At 40.5% G+C, this 15,145-nt stretch overlaps 3 protein-coding genes across 7 annotated transcripts in view; 1 reads left to right on the forward strand and 2 right to left on the reverse strand.

The window, feature by feature from the left end:
• Nucleotides 1-893: 893 nt before the first annotated feature.
• LOC128135307 (cytochrome c oxidase assembly factor 5) lies at nt 894-3,992 on the reverse strand. Its single transcript, XM_052774117.1, has 3 exons — nt 3,775-3,992; nt 3,339-3,422; nt 894-1,190 (listed from the first exon to the last, which is right to left on the reverse strand). The coding sequence occupies exons 1-3, from the start codon at nt 3,874-3,876 to the stop codon at nt 1,149-1,151; spliced, it is 228 nt and encodes a 75-aa protein (XP_052630077.1). The 5' UTR covers nt 3,877-3,992; the 3' UTR covers nt 894-1,148.
• Nucleotides 3,993-4,011: 19 nt separating this feature from the next.
• UNC50 (unc-50 inner nuclear membrane RNA binding protein) lies at nt 4,012-8,887 on the forward strand. 3 transcript variants are annotated; one of them, XM_052774123.1, is made up of 6 exons: nt 4,012-4,109; nt 4,642-4,925; nt 5,835-5,955; nt 7,841-7,980; nt 8,057-8,158; nt 8,734-8,887. In XM_052774123.1, exons 2-6 carry the CDS (start codon nt 4,646-4,648, stop codon nt 8,868-8,870), a joined length of 780 nt encoding a protein of 259 aa, XP_052630083.1. In that variant the 5' UTR covers nt 4,012-4,109; nt 4,642-4,645; the 3' UTR covers nt 8,871-8,887. The 3 variants fall into 3 exon arrangements, with proteins under 3 accessions (XP_052630083.1, XP_052630084.1, XP_052630082.1); XM_052774124.1 differs by lacking the exon at nt 4,012-4,109 and adding an exon at nt 4,248-4,387; XM_052774122.1 differs by lacking the exon at nt 4,012-4,109 and having other exon boundaries at nt 4,550-4,925.
• Nucleotides 8,888-8,953: 66 nt separating this feature from the next.
• MGAT4A (alpha-1,3-mannosyl-glycoprotein 4-beta-N-acetylglucosaminyltransferase A) overlaps nt 8,954-15,145 on the reverse strand; it is an 85,496-nt gene continuing 79,304 nt past the window's right edge. For all 3 annotated transcript variants that reach the window (XM_052774120.1, XM_052774118.1, XM_052774119.1), the window contains 2 exons: nt 14,855-14,967; nt 8,954-14,682 (listed from right to left, as the gene is read on the reverse strand). In XM_052774120.1, the coding sequence (XP_052630080.1) occupies nt 14,656-14,682; nt 14,855-14,967 (140 nt within the window). In that variant the 3' untranslated portion in view covers nt 8,954-14,655. The remainder of the gene's footprint in view (nt 14,683-14,854; nt 14,968-15,145) is intronic.

Raw genomic sequence — 15,145 nt, forward strand, 5'->3', positions numbered from 1 at the left:
GTACATAGCAGAAACTAGTTACAATTTAAATGAATATGAATGGCAATTTGAACATTTTACACCCATAAATGTAAACCAAAGAATTCAGAGAGAAGTGACAAAGTAAAAGCAAGAAAAATGCTCACAAAGTACATTTGTGGAACATTACTTCCTATAAACACAATAGTCCAGATCATCATCCCTTGTTTGTACACTTTTGGATTAGCATTTATACTTTTGCTTGGAAAATAACACAGAAAGATCACGCAGGGTCATCTCAGAGGAAATTAAATACTGTTGTAAATACTTTCAGAACGCGGCAATAGCAGCCATGGTCTCCTTAACTGCTGGCCTGAGGAACACCTTCCTCACCCATCCAAAGATACCTAATTAGCTACACCCTGGCATACAGCTTTCAAGTCATCGACTAGAATAATGCTATAGTTCTCTTGGACTTGTGTCAATACAATAAGAAGACAGATTACTGAAAGATAAATCAGGTATCTTTTAATTTGGAGTAACCAAATTTTAAACTACTTGTCCAACAAGACTAGACTGTGATAATAACCACACACATCAATCGTCACGTTAAAAGGAATTCGTAGCGAGAGGAAAGAGATGCCATTCTTGTATACGTGGGACTGCAAAAACATCGCCACTCCTACTATTACTGCAGGTTTATTGGGTAACAAACCTACCGGGTAGGAAGCAGCTTGCACTTACATTTCACAGCCTTGGTCAACTCATCATCTCTGGGAAATGCTCTGTCCTGAGGTATCCTCTGCGATACCAGTCGAGCGAACTCCCAGTTCCATATCTTGTATTATTTGTCATAGTAAAGCATGATCAGAGTTAGTAAAACCATAAAAGACAGCCTCACTTCAAAACACAATGATAACTTCTGCAGCTTAATCTGGATTTTATATATTTTATTGCAAGTGCGTGACAAGTACCCATTTTGGCCAGAACTTGCAGTTTTATGCCTGCCTTCTTTTAAACATTTAAATGCATATCCAGGTCAACCTATCGGAATACTCGGGAGTAGATACCTTCCACGAAAATACTGCATGAAAGGATGCAGCAGATACAATCTTCTTACTTTAGTCTCTGTTTTGCTTAAAGCGTTGATGAAACCTGATTTCCCATGGCTGGGTCTCTTCACGAAGACTTCAGTATCCCTTCCTTCCTCTGAATCTTGCTCTGGTATCCAACTGAAAATTTAAGTCAATATATTAAAACCATATCTTTTGCAAAAGAAATACTTTAGAGTGCTTGTGCTATCTCGGCACTTTGTAACATCAGAAGAAAGCACAGAATAAAGCAGAAGTCACTGTAAAGAAAACCAGTGATGTAGCCAACAAGTCATAGAGCTCTTCCAAGGAAACAGACGTTGTATTATCTTAAATCTCACACAAAATTAAAATTATGTGATAAGCATCCTGTGCATTCTGAAATAAACAGTGTAACAACACAAATGACAGAACAGCACAGTGGCATGGCAAGGAACACATGAAAACAAGGTAGTGTAAATCTACTCAGACCTGTTTCTCCAAACTTAACTGACAAGCCAATGGAGGAAAATTCAGATTGGGTTGAAGTGGGAGTCACTGCAAATGTCAGTGAGGACAGGCATAACTTAAATACAACAAGTGTCTGAAAAAAAAAAATCAGTAAAAACTGAAATAATATTCAGCTTGTAAAATGTGCAAATTTCTTCTTGGCCATTACAAAAAAGCATTTCATGAAAGGCAAAAAATGGCAGTTAAGCTAGAATAACAGCTACGGTGCCGCACTTACTGAAACTAAATTCCAAGTTCTTTCCCAGTGCAGCAGAAAAACATACTTTGACCTTGGGAGAATTCTCCTGAATTTAGATAGTAGTCTTGAAGATGGCAGTTACAGATTGCAATTCAGCCATATTCAGATATTAGATTGAGGACGTATCTTTTACCTCCCTTAACCAACTCTCTTTCAGGATTCAGAACTGCAGCAAAATTTGTAAAGAACTAAACTGCAAGATGGCACAGCTTGTCCAATAACCAAGCAGCTTCCACTTTAAACCTTGTTCCCACTTCAATATCTAAAGTGTACTAAAGTTTACACCTCTGATAAGAGACTGTATTTCCTTACAAAGAAAACAGCATCTAGGAAAAACCCCTAATGATTTCAGCATACTGTAAATTACATCTGCATTTAGCATCTAACTTGTTTTTAAATACTCTTTAAGTCTCACTATTATACCAAGTAAGAAATTTGGCAGAGCACAATTATTGAAATTTACAGAGTTAACAAGACAAGAAAAATGCTGCTCTTCAGCCTTAGAATTTGGAGCAGATAAATAGAATCATATAAGAGCCAGGCCTCTTCCCACACGAAACTTAAGTTTCATCAGGCTCCCTTAACGATCTACAGACAGAAATACAGGCCCATCATCTGGAGATACATATATTGCTACTGCAGCATCAAATAGGTATTTCAAGCACTAAATACACAGCATTTTTTCCTGTCCACAGAAATAATAATTTATCACTTTATGGATTAATACAGTTTGTATGGGAGAGGTACAAAAAGCTGCTATGACTTAAGCAAAAATACAGAATGGAAGAAAAATTTTAGGTACAGTTGCAGCTGTGTATTCTTCATTATGTATCACATCAGCTAAAAATAAAAATGAGCCCTGCACTACCCATGCTTAGAAAGTTTTAATACCATCTTTGCCACACCTTAACTATTTTTTAAGTGTTATGGAAACACAAGCAAGGTGTTTCTAGACAAGGAACTCCTATCAAAACCAGGGAAACGTTATCTAATTACATTTTTACAGCTGGCTTCTCATCACCATACTTGACAGCTCACCATATAAAAACCCAAACTGTTCTTTACCATGCATTCAAGCCCTCCAACAAAATTAATGAATGCAAGCGCCTGGTGCTTCAACAGTGGAAATCTCTTTCAGCAGGACATTCTTTTCACTTAAATGTTCCTTGTTCATAGACAAAAATTAGCTTGTCAACATCTTATCTTACAACTACCTGATCTACTAATGCTGTTTAAAACAAAGCTTTACTTAAAAAAAAAAAAAGTAGAAAAACCGACCTCATTTACGTGTCACATGCTAAGCCTAAAGAAGCCAGTTTAAAGATGCTTTTTTCCATCTTGTTCACACTCTGCAACTTTTTCTTCTTAAGAACAGTGTACAACATCCATATTTTAAATGGAATTCAAAGGCAAGACCTGTTCTGCTTAATGACACCAGTTTTACCGAATTAAAGTGATTAAGTGGTTTTCTTCAGAAAGCAGGGAAAGGGACAGAAAGCAACCAGGCTGCCAGCAGAAAAAAAACCACTACAAACACTTACCATTGATCTTTTGCATGCAAAAAATGTCATTTGCAAACTCCTACAGTGTCCTTCCCTCAAACATTGTTTGGGGCTTTTCTTTTCCTGTTAGATGAAGAATAAAGGATTAAAGACTTAGTGGATTTCTGCAGCTTGTCAAAGAGGCATCAAAACACTTCAGACAAGGTTTACTCGGAGTTTTGCTACGGCACGGTGACTCGCGCTTTCTTCTGAAGCTGTCATTTCTTAACCTGCTTGAAACGCTAACTAACAGGCTTGGAAGGGACGAAATAACGGCTGCTCGCCGCCCCGCCCCACCCCACCCCACCCCGCCCCGCCCCAGCAGACCTCCCCTCCCTCCCTGTGAGGCACGCTGCCCTCAGGGTTTAACCCGGGGTGGGGGGGGAGGCGAGTGCGGCAGCACCGACGCGGGCCCGGGGACGGCGGCAGCGCTCACCTGCAGGACGCAGGGGCTCTCCAGCAGGCACTGCCGCAGGTCCTCCCTCACCCCCCCGCAGGCCCGCCCGTCCTCCTCCTTATCCTCGTAGTACTTCGGCATGGCGGCGAGGGCGGCTCTACGCCTCGCTGCCGCCTACCCAGGCACCGCTACCCACGCCCGCCGCCATCTTGCCGCCCCGAACCCTGCCACCGCTTCCGCCGCCGGCGGGGGCGGGCGGGGGGGAGGAAGGGGCGGGGCAATTCCGGGAAGGAAACCGGAGCGCCTGCGCCGCGGACGTTGCCGGAAGAGCTGCGGGCGGGGGGGTCGCGCCGCGCCGCGGACCGGGGCAGCAGGTGACGCCCCGCCCCCTCGCCGCGCGCGAAGGGACGAGCGCAGCTCGGTGGCGCGAGCCCGGCCGTTGGGGGGGGAGGGGCTCGGCGCTTCCCGCTGAGGCGGCGGCGGCGGCTGTTTGTGGGGCGGGGGGCGATGGCGGGCTGGCGTGGGCCGAAGAGCGATCGGGGAGGGCCGGTCACCCCTCCCCTGCCCCTGGCCGCGCGTCTCGGCCCTTCGCCTGCCGTTGAAGCCCGTCGGCCGTCAAGGCCTCGAACGGCGTTTGCGATCGTCAGAAGAGGTGGGGGGTGGGGGGGGGTGCCCGGAGAGAGCCCGCCGCTTCCCGGGAGCGGCCCCGCGGGGCTGAGGAGACGGGGGCGAGGTCGCGGGGCCGCCTGGGGGGCGGTGCGGGGAGCAGAGCTGCCTCCCCCGCAGCCGCGGTGTATACTTGTGCACGGGGTTGGGGTTTTTTTTTTGTAACGTCAGTGTCGCAGGTGTGGCCCGCGCCGCGTGATTTTATTTTCAAATGCCTCTTTTTCGAAATCCCTTCTTCAGCAAGATGCTGCCAACCACTTCAGTTAATTCTCGGAGCCAGGGCAACGGTGCGCTGAGCCCCAGAGATGCTGCGAGGCACACAGCTGGGGCAAAACGCTACAAGTACCTGCGGAGGCTCTTCCACTTCCGACAGATGGACTTCGAGTTTGCTCTTTGGCAGATGCTTTACCTGTTTACTTCACCACAGAGGGTTTATAGGAACTTTCACTACAGAAAACAGACGAAGGACCAATGGGCAAGAGATGATCCTGCTTTCTTAGTGCTTCTCAGTATCTGGCTCTGCGGTGAGTGCAGGGGAATAGCATAAAAGAGAGGGAGGGAGAGTTTAGGGATGAACATTCCTGGCCCCCCTAATCTCACACACACACACACAAAAAGGACCAATCCACATGGATTATCTTTTAATCAAAGTAGCATACAAGAAAACGGCCTAACCTTTTGGAATTTAAGGTGGGAACTAGAAAACAGAGGAGGCGTAACTAGTGCTAATAGTCCTGAATTAACCTCTCTATTGCAACGCATTTTCTGTTGCATTTCAAACTACATAGTTCTTTGTAACTGTACAGACAGGAATAAAAACCCATGCCACACAGCAGTGCTTTAGTTAAAAAATACCGAACATTCGCTTCCTCTGAACGTTACAGATAAAATACTGTTTTTACAATAAAGGCCCTGGTGAGATTCTGTATATTGCAGAATTAAGCTATAAACAAAGTGTCTCATGTAATTTTTTGATTGAATTGAAAACGCAGTAAGAAGCATTATTCTAGTCTTCTGTTATGTAGCACGTTGCTGTTAGTAATATCAAAACTGTTAACTCTGCAATGAAAGTATGTATCACCACACACATGATTTGGGTCACAAGGAGCTTTTATAACACAAAGAATATTCTATTGTGGCATTGTGTGAATTCTTTAAAAATAGTTTGCGCAGAGTAATACAATTTGCTGTTATATCATTAAGCCCAAGTACAGATGAGTGTTCTCCAATCTGTGAAAGGGATTACATTATGAATAAATTGCATTATACCTAGTCTTTGGTGAAAAAAATTGAGCTGTCGGACTGAAAATCTTGTGGAGAAAAATAATAAGGAAACTGGAGATTTTGTAACAGTATACTCAAAACCCATACTGGTTTAAGATCTCATGCTTTCTTTTCCACAGCTAACTTTAATAATCTTTTTCTCCCTTCAGTGTCTACTGTAGGATTTGGATTTGTGCTGGACATGGGTTTTTTTGAAACAATAAAGCTGCTACTTTGGGTTGTATTCATAGACTGCGTAGGCGTTGGCCTCCTGATTGCGACTCTAATGTGGTAAGTAGTGATGTCTGAAACTGAGTTCAGTATTGCTGTTTGGATACAGGATAGTCCTCTGCTGTTTGCAACACACTTGGTTCTCTGTTTGGGGCAAAATTATAAAGCATGTATTGACTATAGGTTTTGTGCTGTTGGGGTAACTGTTTCAAAATGTTGCTTTAAAAAAGAACACATCTTTTTCTTTACTATTTCCTGCAAAAGATGAGTGGTCAGAAAGTCTATATTATGATGAGCATTTTGGCTTGTTTTCTTCTTGAGCTGGTTAATCTCAGCAATTATGCCAAATAAAAAATGTGGTGATCAAAAAATTCTTCATTCCTTATTTTGGTTGAACAGCTTAAGTAATGTAAGCCTGAGGATGATTATATTTAAGTAGGGCAATATACAGTTGGCCCATGCCTCTTGCTGAAGATTTTAGCTGTTTCCACTACAAGCAATGTCTGTTCTATTTCGCGCATGTTGGCTTTGTTGCTTTGGTGGTAGTTGCTGCCAGTCTTAGCCTGAAACATCCAGAGGCTTACAGAAGGGGAGAGGCAATAGCGAGTCAGTTTATAGCTCAGGCATCAGCACATTAGAGATGTGTCCTGTGCCGGCAAGGGAACCATGGGAAGTCACTGTTTCTGCACTATGGCAAGGGGAGGGCACCAAAGAAAGAATTTTTATTTTACCATGAACTTAAGGAAGCAAGGGCACTTAAAAGAGTTCTTAGCAATGGAGCTGACGTCTTAAACTGATGCCGATCGGAAAAGGGATAGATTCCTTTCAAACAGTGACCTCGGGAACTCCCGCTTGTAATTGCAAAATTTAGGATGGGGCACATAAAAGAACTGTAGCTGATGATAGATCAACGGTAGAGTCAGATAGAGAGTCTGACCTACTCTCCTGCCTGGGACAGCAACTCATAAATTGCTTGGGGAAGAGCATATTGTAATGCTTCCCCCTGCCATCCTCCAGCAATCTGTGATTCAGGATGCAGTCTCCTGACCCAGACAAACTTCAGCATCTGCTGTTTTTCCTCTGTCCTGTAGTCAGCTTCCTGCAGGCCTCAATACCACTTGCCTGGCTCCAGTTTGGTTCAAGTCCCTTCTTCCAGTGCAGGCTCACCTTTTTGTTTTCAAAAGCTCCCCCCATTCCTAATTCCTAACCCCTTCTTGCCTCACTTCACCTTGCACACAGGCTCTGCCTCTTTCCGACCCTGCACTTAGCGCAAAGAGCATGTCAGAGGAAGCTACCATGAAAGCTCTGGTATCTAAAGTCTTACTTCTGAGCGTATATTGACTTCTTGTTCCTCCTCTAAAGGGGATGTCTGTGGAACTTCAGCTGAAGAAAACAAAGTCTCGAGGCTTGTTCCGTAGTCTGTAACACCAAGCAGCGCGTCTTCCGTTAGCGCTCGTTTTCAGTAAGGAGAATGGGCTCATCTTAAGAGTGCTAGCCTGCTCTCTTTCTGTCCTCACAGTGTGCCACTTCTGTAGAGGTGAAACAAACCATTTCTGTGCTAGGGGTGCTGATCACGTACAAGCACTTTTCTGAAGTCATCTGTGTGAGTGTGTACAAACAAAAGTGGCACGCTGCCTGAGAACTTGTAACTGCATTGATAAAATTGTAACACTGATATCTAAAAAAAAAAATTGTTTCTGTATTACCAGCAGGGTATTTCAGCTGCCTGTTGAATGCAAGGGATGTAATTACAGTTTTAACAAAAATGTTTTAATGATAAGTCTGGTCTGCATAATTCTTGCATGTTTTTCTCCCATATAGCAGAAACTTTGTCAGGGTAGAGAGTTAGGATCACTTATGGCTTACTATCTACCTCAAACCAATGTTTTGTCAGTCAGCTTTATAGATTCACATTAACAACATTCTTAAATATCTTTTCATGTAGGTTCATTTCTAATAAGTACTTGGTGAAGCAGCAGAACAGAGACTATGATGTGGAGTGGGGATATGCCTTTGATGTTCATCTGAATGCTTTCTATCCACTTCTAGTCATTTTGCATTTTATCCAGCTGTTTTTCATCAACTGTAAGTAGAATATTTTGTGCTCTCTGCTTCAAAATCATGCTCTATCAAAAGAGCTGAGAGCAGTTGTCTCTTGCAGATGTCATCATATCTGATTCTGTCATTGGGTATTTTGTTGGGAATACATTATGGCTGATTGCAATCGGCTATTACATCTATGTGACATTCCTAGGATACAGTGGTGAGTAACGGCAACTTCTTTTCTCTTTGTTTGACTAAAAACAAGAGCACGATTTCAACCTATTAATTTGATCTTAGTCTATTCATTTGTAAAGCAGAGGCTCAGCTGGCTGTTGAAGTAATTCCTTCTTTGTGGTAAAAGAAGTTTGATAGAAATTTGCTAATCCATGTTTCCAGCTGGGTGGACTTCTTAACCAAAGAATTTGTATTCTTCACCATACCAACTTCCCGTCTTGTATTAGACCTGTAGCACTGCAACTTGGTTTTCTTCTTCCTCTGTAAATCCACTTCAAAGTGTTTACCTTGAATAAAAATGCTGTAGTGAGTTTAAGACTGGAGTTTTAGGTAAAACAGTTTCCCAGGGCATTACCTATACCAATTATCAAGTACTCTTTAATCTGTTATAATGGTAGGACTAGTAGGGCAGAGATGACAAACCCACCCCTCTGAGAAGGCTGGCAGAGCAGTACTATTTTTTTCTTGCTATCTGTCTTCCCCCAAGGCCATTCTACAGGAAGCACCTTTTTTTGAAAGAGCACTGCTTTATACTTGCTTCCATTGTTGCTTCTGTTTCAGCATTGCCCTTTTTGAAGAACACAGCTATTCTTTTGTATCCGTTTGCACTTCTCATCATGCTCTATTTGATCTCACTGGCATGTGGATGGAACTTCACCAAGATGCTTTGTTCTTTTTATAAATACAGAGTGAAATAAAACCAGGACTTCATGTATCTAATGTTTATTTTGTTTTTATCTTAGCTGTCTTGACAGTAAAGAAGTTAAGAACATTTTGTAAATGGTTGTAAATTTCTCTTTATTGTAGATAATTGTGTAAAAAAGTTTGAAGTGTCCTTTTTTTATTAAAATATTTACAACAGTAAACATGTTAGCAATTTTGTTCAAATACTTCGCAGTACATTCCTAAAAACAAGTTACTTGTACATCTCTGTAGCTTAAATTTAACTGCAACAAGTCTATTTAGCATAACTCTTACTGCAGGTATTTTGCACATACTGGCATAAGCTCTACATTATGAGGGTTTTAAGTGACACCAAAAAGCAGTTTTATGTAAGAATAATATTGGAATACCTTGTCTTGGGACTGCGTGGAAGTACAGATCGTAGTAGTGTTGCGATGGTAAAGCAACAACTGTCTGTAGATACAGAACTGTCCCCTCCTTTTATGAAAGAAATTGAGAACAGATTTATTTTAATGACCACTTCAAATATACATGGACAACTCTGGCACACAGAAGAAACAGTGATGAAAGGCACAATTAACATGACCCATACCAGGTTTCCAAATATAGCAGCAAGTTTTTAAACCCAATCTCTAGAAGTCCAGTAGGTATTACTACATCCACCATTATGAGTGGCAGGTCAATGAACATGGAAGGAAAGTACAAGTTGAGCCTGCAGCTGTAAAGTCCACAAGGCAGGAGTACAAACTGACTGTCACAGACAATACCTTCTGGAAAATGAAGATGATGACTTTCCAAAGCAGCGTTCAATATGAAAGATGAGCGCTAGGATTCAGTTTCCAAAACAATGCAAGAGTAAACTGGTTACAGTAAGACTCGATACTAGAATTTGATCTCTAAGGAAAAACTGTATTTTATCTTAAAATACCAAATATGCTGGCAGTGCATCTTACAGTACTGTGTGTTTCAGCCACTGTTAAGGCGTGAAGAGAATCATGTTCCCCTCTCAGCAGATGCTGAGCAACGTTCCCCTTTTAACAAGGAAAGCACTGAACCACTGATCCACAGAAGGCTAAGGATTCCAGTCGGGACCTGCTCCCACCCTGGCTAACAGCACGCGCTCCCGTCCTGCAGGCAGCTGCAGCCTAACTGCACCCCTTTTCCCTAACAGGAATCCTAGTGCCAGTGATCACCCACTTCAGTTCAACAGTAAAAACATGTCATATTTAGTGCCCTATGGGGCAATACCATTGAAATCAATGAAGGACTCAGGGCCTGTGTACCTTCCCTTTAGAGATACCAAATTTTGTCCCTTGGAAAGCAGGCTTCACTGTTCTCAAAATCGAGCCGCTCTAAGTTCTAGCAGCTCACTGTTTACAGCAGAAATCAGCAAAACCCTTAAAGAGACCACTAAGGTCAGAAAAGTGACATTCTCAAAGACTAATTCATCAGGTCTGTATGGGGTGTGTTTCTTACATCAGCAATCAATGCTAGCCTGAAGACACCAGTTGTCTAATAACCTTTCAGCATTATGCTGGTGATTGTAAAGATGACTTAAAAACAAAAGGGTTCTTTTCCCTTTCTACTACAGTTACTTGCTTTAGCTTTTTCAGAATACATCCTTCCTAGTAAGAACAAATACAGAACCTAAGGTTAATTTATTTTAGGGGAGCAAGGTTTAAAGAGATTTAATTCTTTTCTTCCCCCACAAGACTAAAATAGTATTTTCCAAGTTGGAAGCAAACTACAAATTACTACAATACTTCATCTGGAGCTAATATTTCCAACAAAAAATAGAGATTACCGAAATGATAAAATACACTTGGAAAAAAATGAAGGAAAAATGTTACACGGTTGTTCAATTTTGCCAAAGACTCCATGCTCAGCCCATTCAAGGAATCATGTATCACATGGGCAAAGTATAAATTGCTTTGCTCTAAGCTGACTGAAGGTATTTAAAAACTGCTTTTGAAACAGCTAGACAAGCAGCAACAGACAGAAGAGTCCAGTGTTTTATTGGTCCATGAATCGCATCTCTATCTGTTTGAATTTTTCTAAGCCATCTTTCAGTTAAGAAAAAACAAATGTATCTATAGGAATATTTTCTATCAATGCAAATACATGGTTGAGTTGCCTGCAAAAGCACAAAGCCTTATACAGTGCTTTAGAAACACTCTTTAATTCAAAAAATAAAAAGTGCTAATTTGGGATCATGTCCTGTTCACATTATTTACAGTTTTCAGTAGGACTACCCACTGAATGAGCAAAGCAAGATTATACTGATAGTCTTGTATTTTCTTGGTCCAGAGCAATCCTGATCAGCTCAGAAAAGCCAGTGCTTGTATCAGCCAGGCTGTCTGGCATCCAGTATAAGAAGTTAAGAATAATTTGCCCAGATAATGAAGGTTTCTGGTAATGCCTTTGGTTTTACAAAAGTTCTCTTTTCTGAAGCTTTAACAGCATCAGAACAAGCTAACAGGATCATAGAACAATGCAGTTTATTTTGAAACACTTTCTATTATTTGATTACTGTAAGATTCAGTGGCCTAGAGGGGATTTTTAAGGCCACAACAAAAATAACTTGGAACTAAATACATGTAGGAAAAACCTCCCAAAAATCAGGTAATAGGTTTAAGATGCTGAGAACTCTTGCGGTAATACTGTAACTTAGACTGAGATGTGTAAGAGACACCAGCCCCTCGGGAGCATACCCAGTCATAAACAGTGCCTGAGCGTAACGACTGTTGAGCCAAACAGCCAAAGCAGTCTTATTCCACCATAATTCCAGGAAGGAGACCTGCACCACTTTAACCTGACTTGAGGATTGGAATTTGAAAGGTAGAAAGCCCAAAATAGCTGTCTGCAGAAATAACTAGATAGAAAATCTTTTCCCTGCTTTTTCTATTTCTCAGCAAAACTTCCAAGCAAATTTGCAGAACTATCTGATTACACCAGGTCTGAATTTACCTGAACCTATGAAACATAATTTGTATTAATGTGGCACGTTTATTGAGAGAGCGTATAAGCTCAGGAACGTTTAAAGTGTTAAAGCAGCCAAGAGTATTTCCAATTCCTTCTAGTACAATGTAATAAAAATACAACAATCTTTAGAAAAAAAACCCCACATATTTTACCAAGCACTAGTTAATTTGTCTTTGATAAATTTAATCTCAACAGTTTTGAAAACTAAATATAGTGTTAACCAGAGTCCTGCAATCAATGTGGTAAGGGGTCTATATATTTAAATATATTAGCAATGATTCATCTTAACTACTGTGAAACATCAGGAACAGTGATGCTTTGAGAATAAGCATACAGCTTTCTGAAATAAGTAGTACCAGTAAACTTTTGAACTCATGGAAAAAGACGAAAGTCACTGTCAGCAAAACTACTTCTATTAAAAAACTGCAATATCTAACATATTTCTGCAATCTAAATTGTAATAAATAGCTATAGTTTAAATACTTGCATCATTTGTTCACAGGCACAGCTGAGAAGAAAACCTAAATACTTTCTTAAACCTTTGCTAGCTAATATGTGATAAAAAGCCGTTGCATGGCAATAATTTGATGGCATGGCATTATACATACAACGAACTGGGCTGCGGCACCAGAATAGGCTAGATTCACACAGGATTCTGAGCCTATTCACCCACATTCCTAAATCCAAGAACAAACTCCATTTATGAGGCCAGTGCTTAGCTTATGCCCACAGTCTCTATTGACAAGACAAGCTTTACAAGTTACATTTTATTTGCACCATCTGATGCAATCAGAAATAAGTAAACAAGGCCTGCCTTGTTTCTAATTTTCTTCAACTTCGAAACAGAAGGTCTTACCTCTGTGTACAAATCTTGTCTTCCCTGTGCCCCAGACAACATAGCTAAACCAAAATGACTATGGTCTGTAGAAGTAGTTAAGCTCTTAAACTTGGATATTGCTGAACTGTCACAGCTACGACACAATTTTCCAACAAGGGAGAAGAAAAGACAGGCTGACTCTATATCCCAGTGGTGATGGCTTGCAGTGCTGGAGAGTCAGGTTTAGGCTCCTGCTCCTTATAAGTATGTAATGAAAAAGAGGCCAAATCTGCTAGTCGAACTTCCATGCTGGAGATACGAATTCAAGATCCCCGCTCTAGATCAGGGACCTCGCAACAGGTTTTGTGCATCTGTGCCCTGACCACAAAGATGTCAGGGATAACAGAGGGTTTTTTCTGCAGGGAAAACTGGGGCCAGCTTTCAAGATGTCAGTTAAAGGAGGTTGGTTCACAGCACAGCTGAGAATCCCCAAGCCAGGATAGATGCCTCCCTCCAGTGTCAATCAGGTACTTTGCTCCTATTACAGAGAAATTTCTGCCTCTCCCTGACCATTTCTGACTGGGTAACTTAAATCTTCCCATGCTGGTGTCCTTACACATAAGCACCTAAGCAGAAGGACTCAAGAGCAGCGGCAGCATTAGTACTGCAACAGTTCCACTCTGGATTTAATCCAAACCGCTTTCTGTTCCTGACCAAGTTTCTGATTCATTTAAGATCACTGTTGTTTCCCTTGAAACGAAAAGGCAGGGTACTAACTTGAGGCCAGATTCAGTTCCTATTAAAAGTTAGTGCGAGTTACTACGCCCATCGATAAAGGAGTCAAACTGAAACCTTGTTCTTGAACAATGGAAGAAAATAAACCATAACTACTCACTGTAATGTATCTAAAATAAACACTGCAATAACAGAACTTTTAAAAAGGAGACCTCTCTAGATCAAATGTATCTGATTACTATTAATTCTTTTGATAAAAGGTAACCTCTCTCACTCCAAAGCAAAGCCGGAGAATGAGTTTTTTCAGTACAGAAAATGAATTTGTCCAGGCTAGGAAATGTCTACAAAGATTTTTTAGAAAGAACTGTTTGGAATTGAAAAAATTCCTCTAAAATGCAATGGATTCAATCTAAAATCACTGCAGATTTAGTACATAATATGAAACAAGACATTTCAGCATGCTTTTTATGTGGCTACAAACTGTACATAGTGGAATTTCATAGCCCCAAAGAATAATGCTCTTCAGAACTCTGTTAATGCCTCTGAACATCATTCAGATTCTGTGTACAAAACTACATAATTTAGAAACTTAATCTAGTTTTTTTAAACATGGCAGTATATTTGAAATATGGTATTAATTTATGTTTGCATCTTCAAAGAAAAATGTAGAAAGATAACTTAAACTAGAGAATTCATAAAAAAAACTATATCAATTTAAAATTTTACTGCATAAAAATATGTACTTTTCAAATTATTTTAATAAATTAAATATCCCTAACATTTTTAATATATATCCCTGACAGTCTATAAAAGAGGGTTCTTGTTATAGAAAATAAATGGAACTCCGAAAGTACCCCCTTCATAAAACATATTTAACAATAATTATATTTTTTCTTCTTCAAGGAATGTAACAATATGTACAACTTCTCTATATTACTATACTATCAAAATAGTACAGGTTAAGCGTAGCAGGGTTCTGTAACCATAAGATGGTAAAGTCACATTAAAGTGGAGGACAACTTAAGCCTCAGACGAACATTATCAGTGTGGAGCATCAGTTTCTGGATGGATCAGATAAGAAGGGGAAGTACAATCTTCTCATCTACAGTAGATTTCACAAGAGGTAGAGTTCAAGTGAAAATGAAAGAAATCTGGAATAAGGTGCATGCTCAGTATTTTTGATTTGTGACTTGCTAAGGATGCCAGATTTTACAGGAAAAGTTTTCAAGGATTCTTTCTTTTTCCTCTAAAGCTGAGTCCCGTGATCAATTTGTAATCTTTTTAATATGAATCTGAAATAGAGAATCAGAAAAAAAGAAGTCATGTTTTCAGGTATTACATTTCTCAGTAATAAGAGGTAACTGTTTTCAGTGTTAGCCAAAATTTTGAGCTTCAACACACTGACAGAATGAAGAAATCTCACATTTACCAGTTTTATTTTTAAAAGGTTATACCACCTCTCACCTCATTCAGAATTGCCCAAACTGCTGAATTTTGTATCACTGAAAGCCGGAATGATGAAATAGGGTTTAGGCTGGGGTCAACTGTTCCTTCAGCTACACCATTTTCAAACTTCCCTGCAAAATAAGCAAAAGTATATCCTCAATTAACTCCTGTTCAACAAACTGAAGTACAATATCTGTGTCCAGAAAAATGTATCTATAATATCACAACTCACAGGTGAAACCTATTGCTGGTGTCTATAGGGTTGACTGGTATCATTCCTGAAACAAACGACAGCCAGCGATTTTAAGT

The sequence above is a fragment of the Harpia harpyja genome, chromosome 22 (assembly GCF_026419915.1).
Source record: "Harpia harpyja isolate bHarHar1 chromosome 22, bHarHar1 primary haplotype, whole genome shotgun sequence".
Taxonomy (NCBI): domain Eukaryota; kingdom Metazoa; phylum Chordata; class Aves; order Accipitriformes; family Accipitridae; genus Harpia; species Harpia harpyja.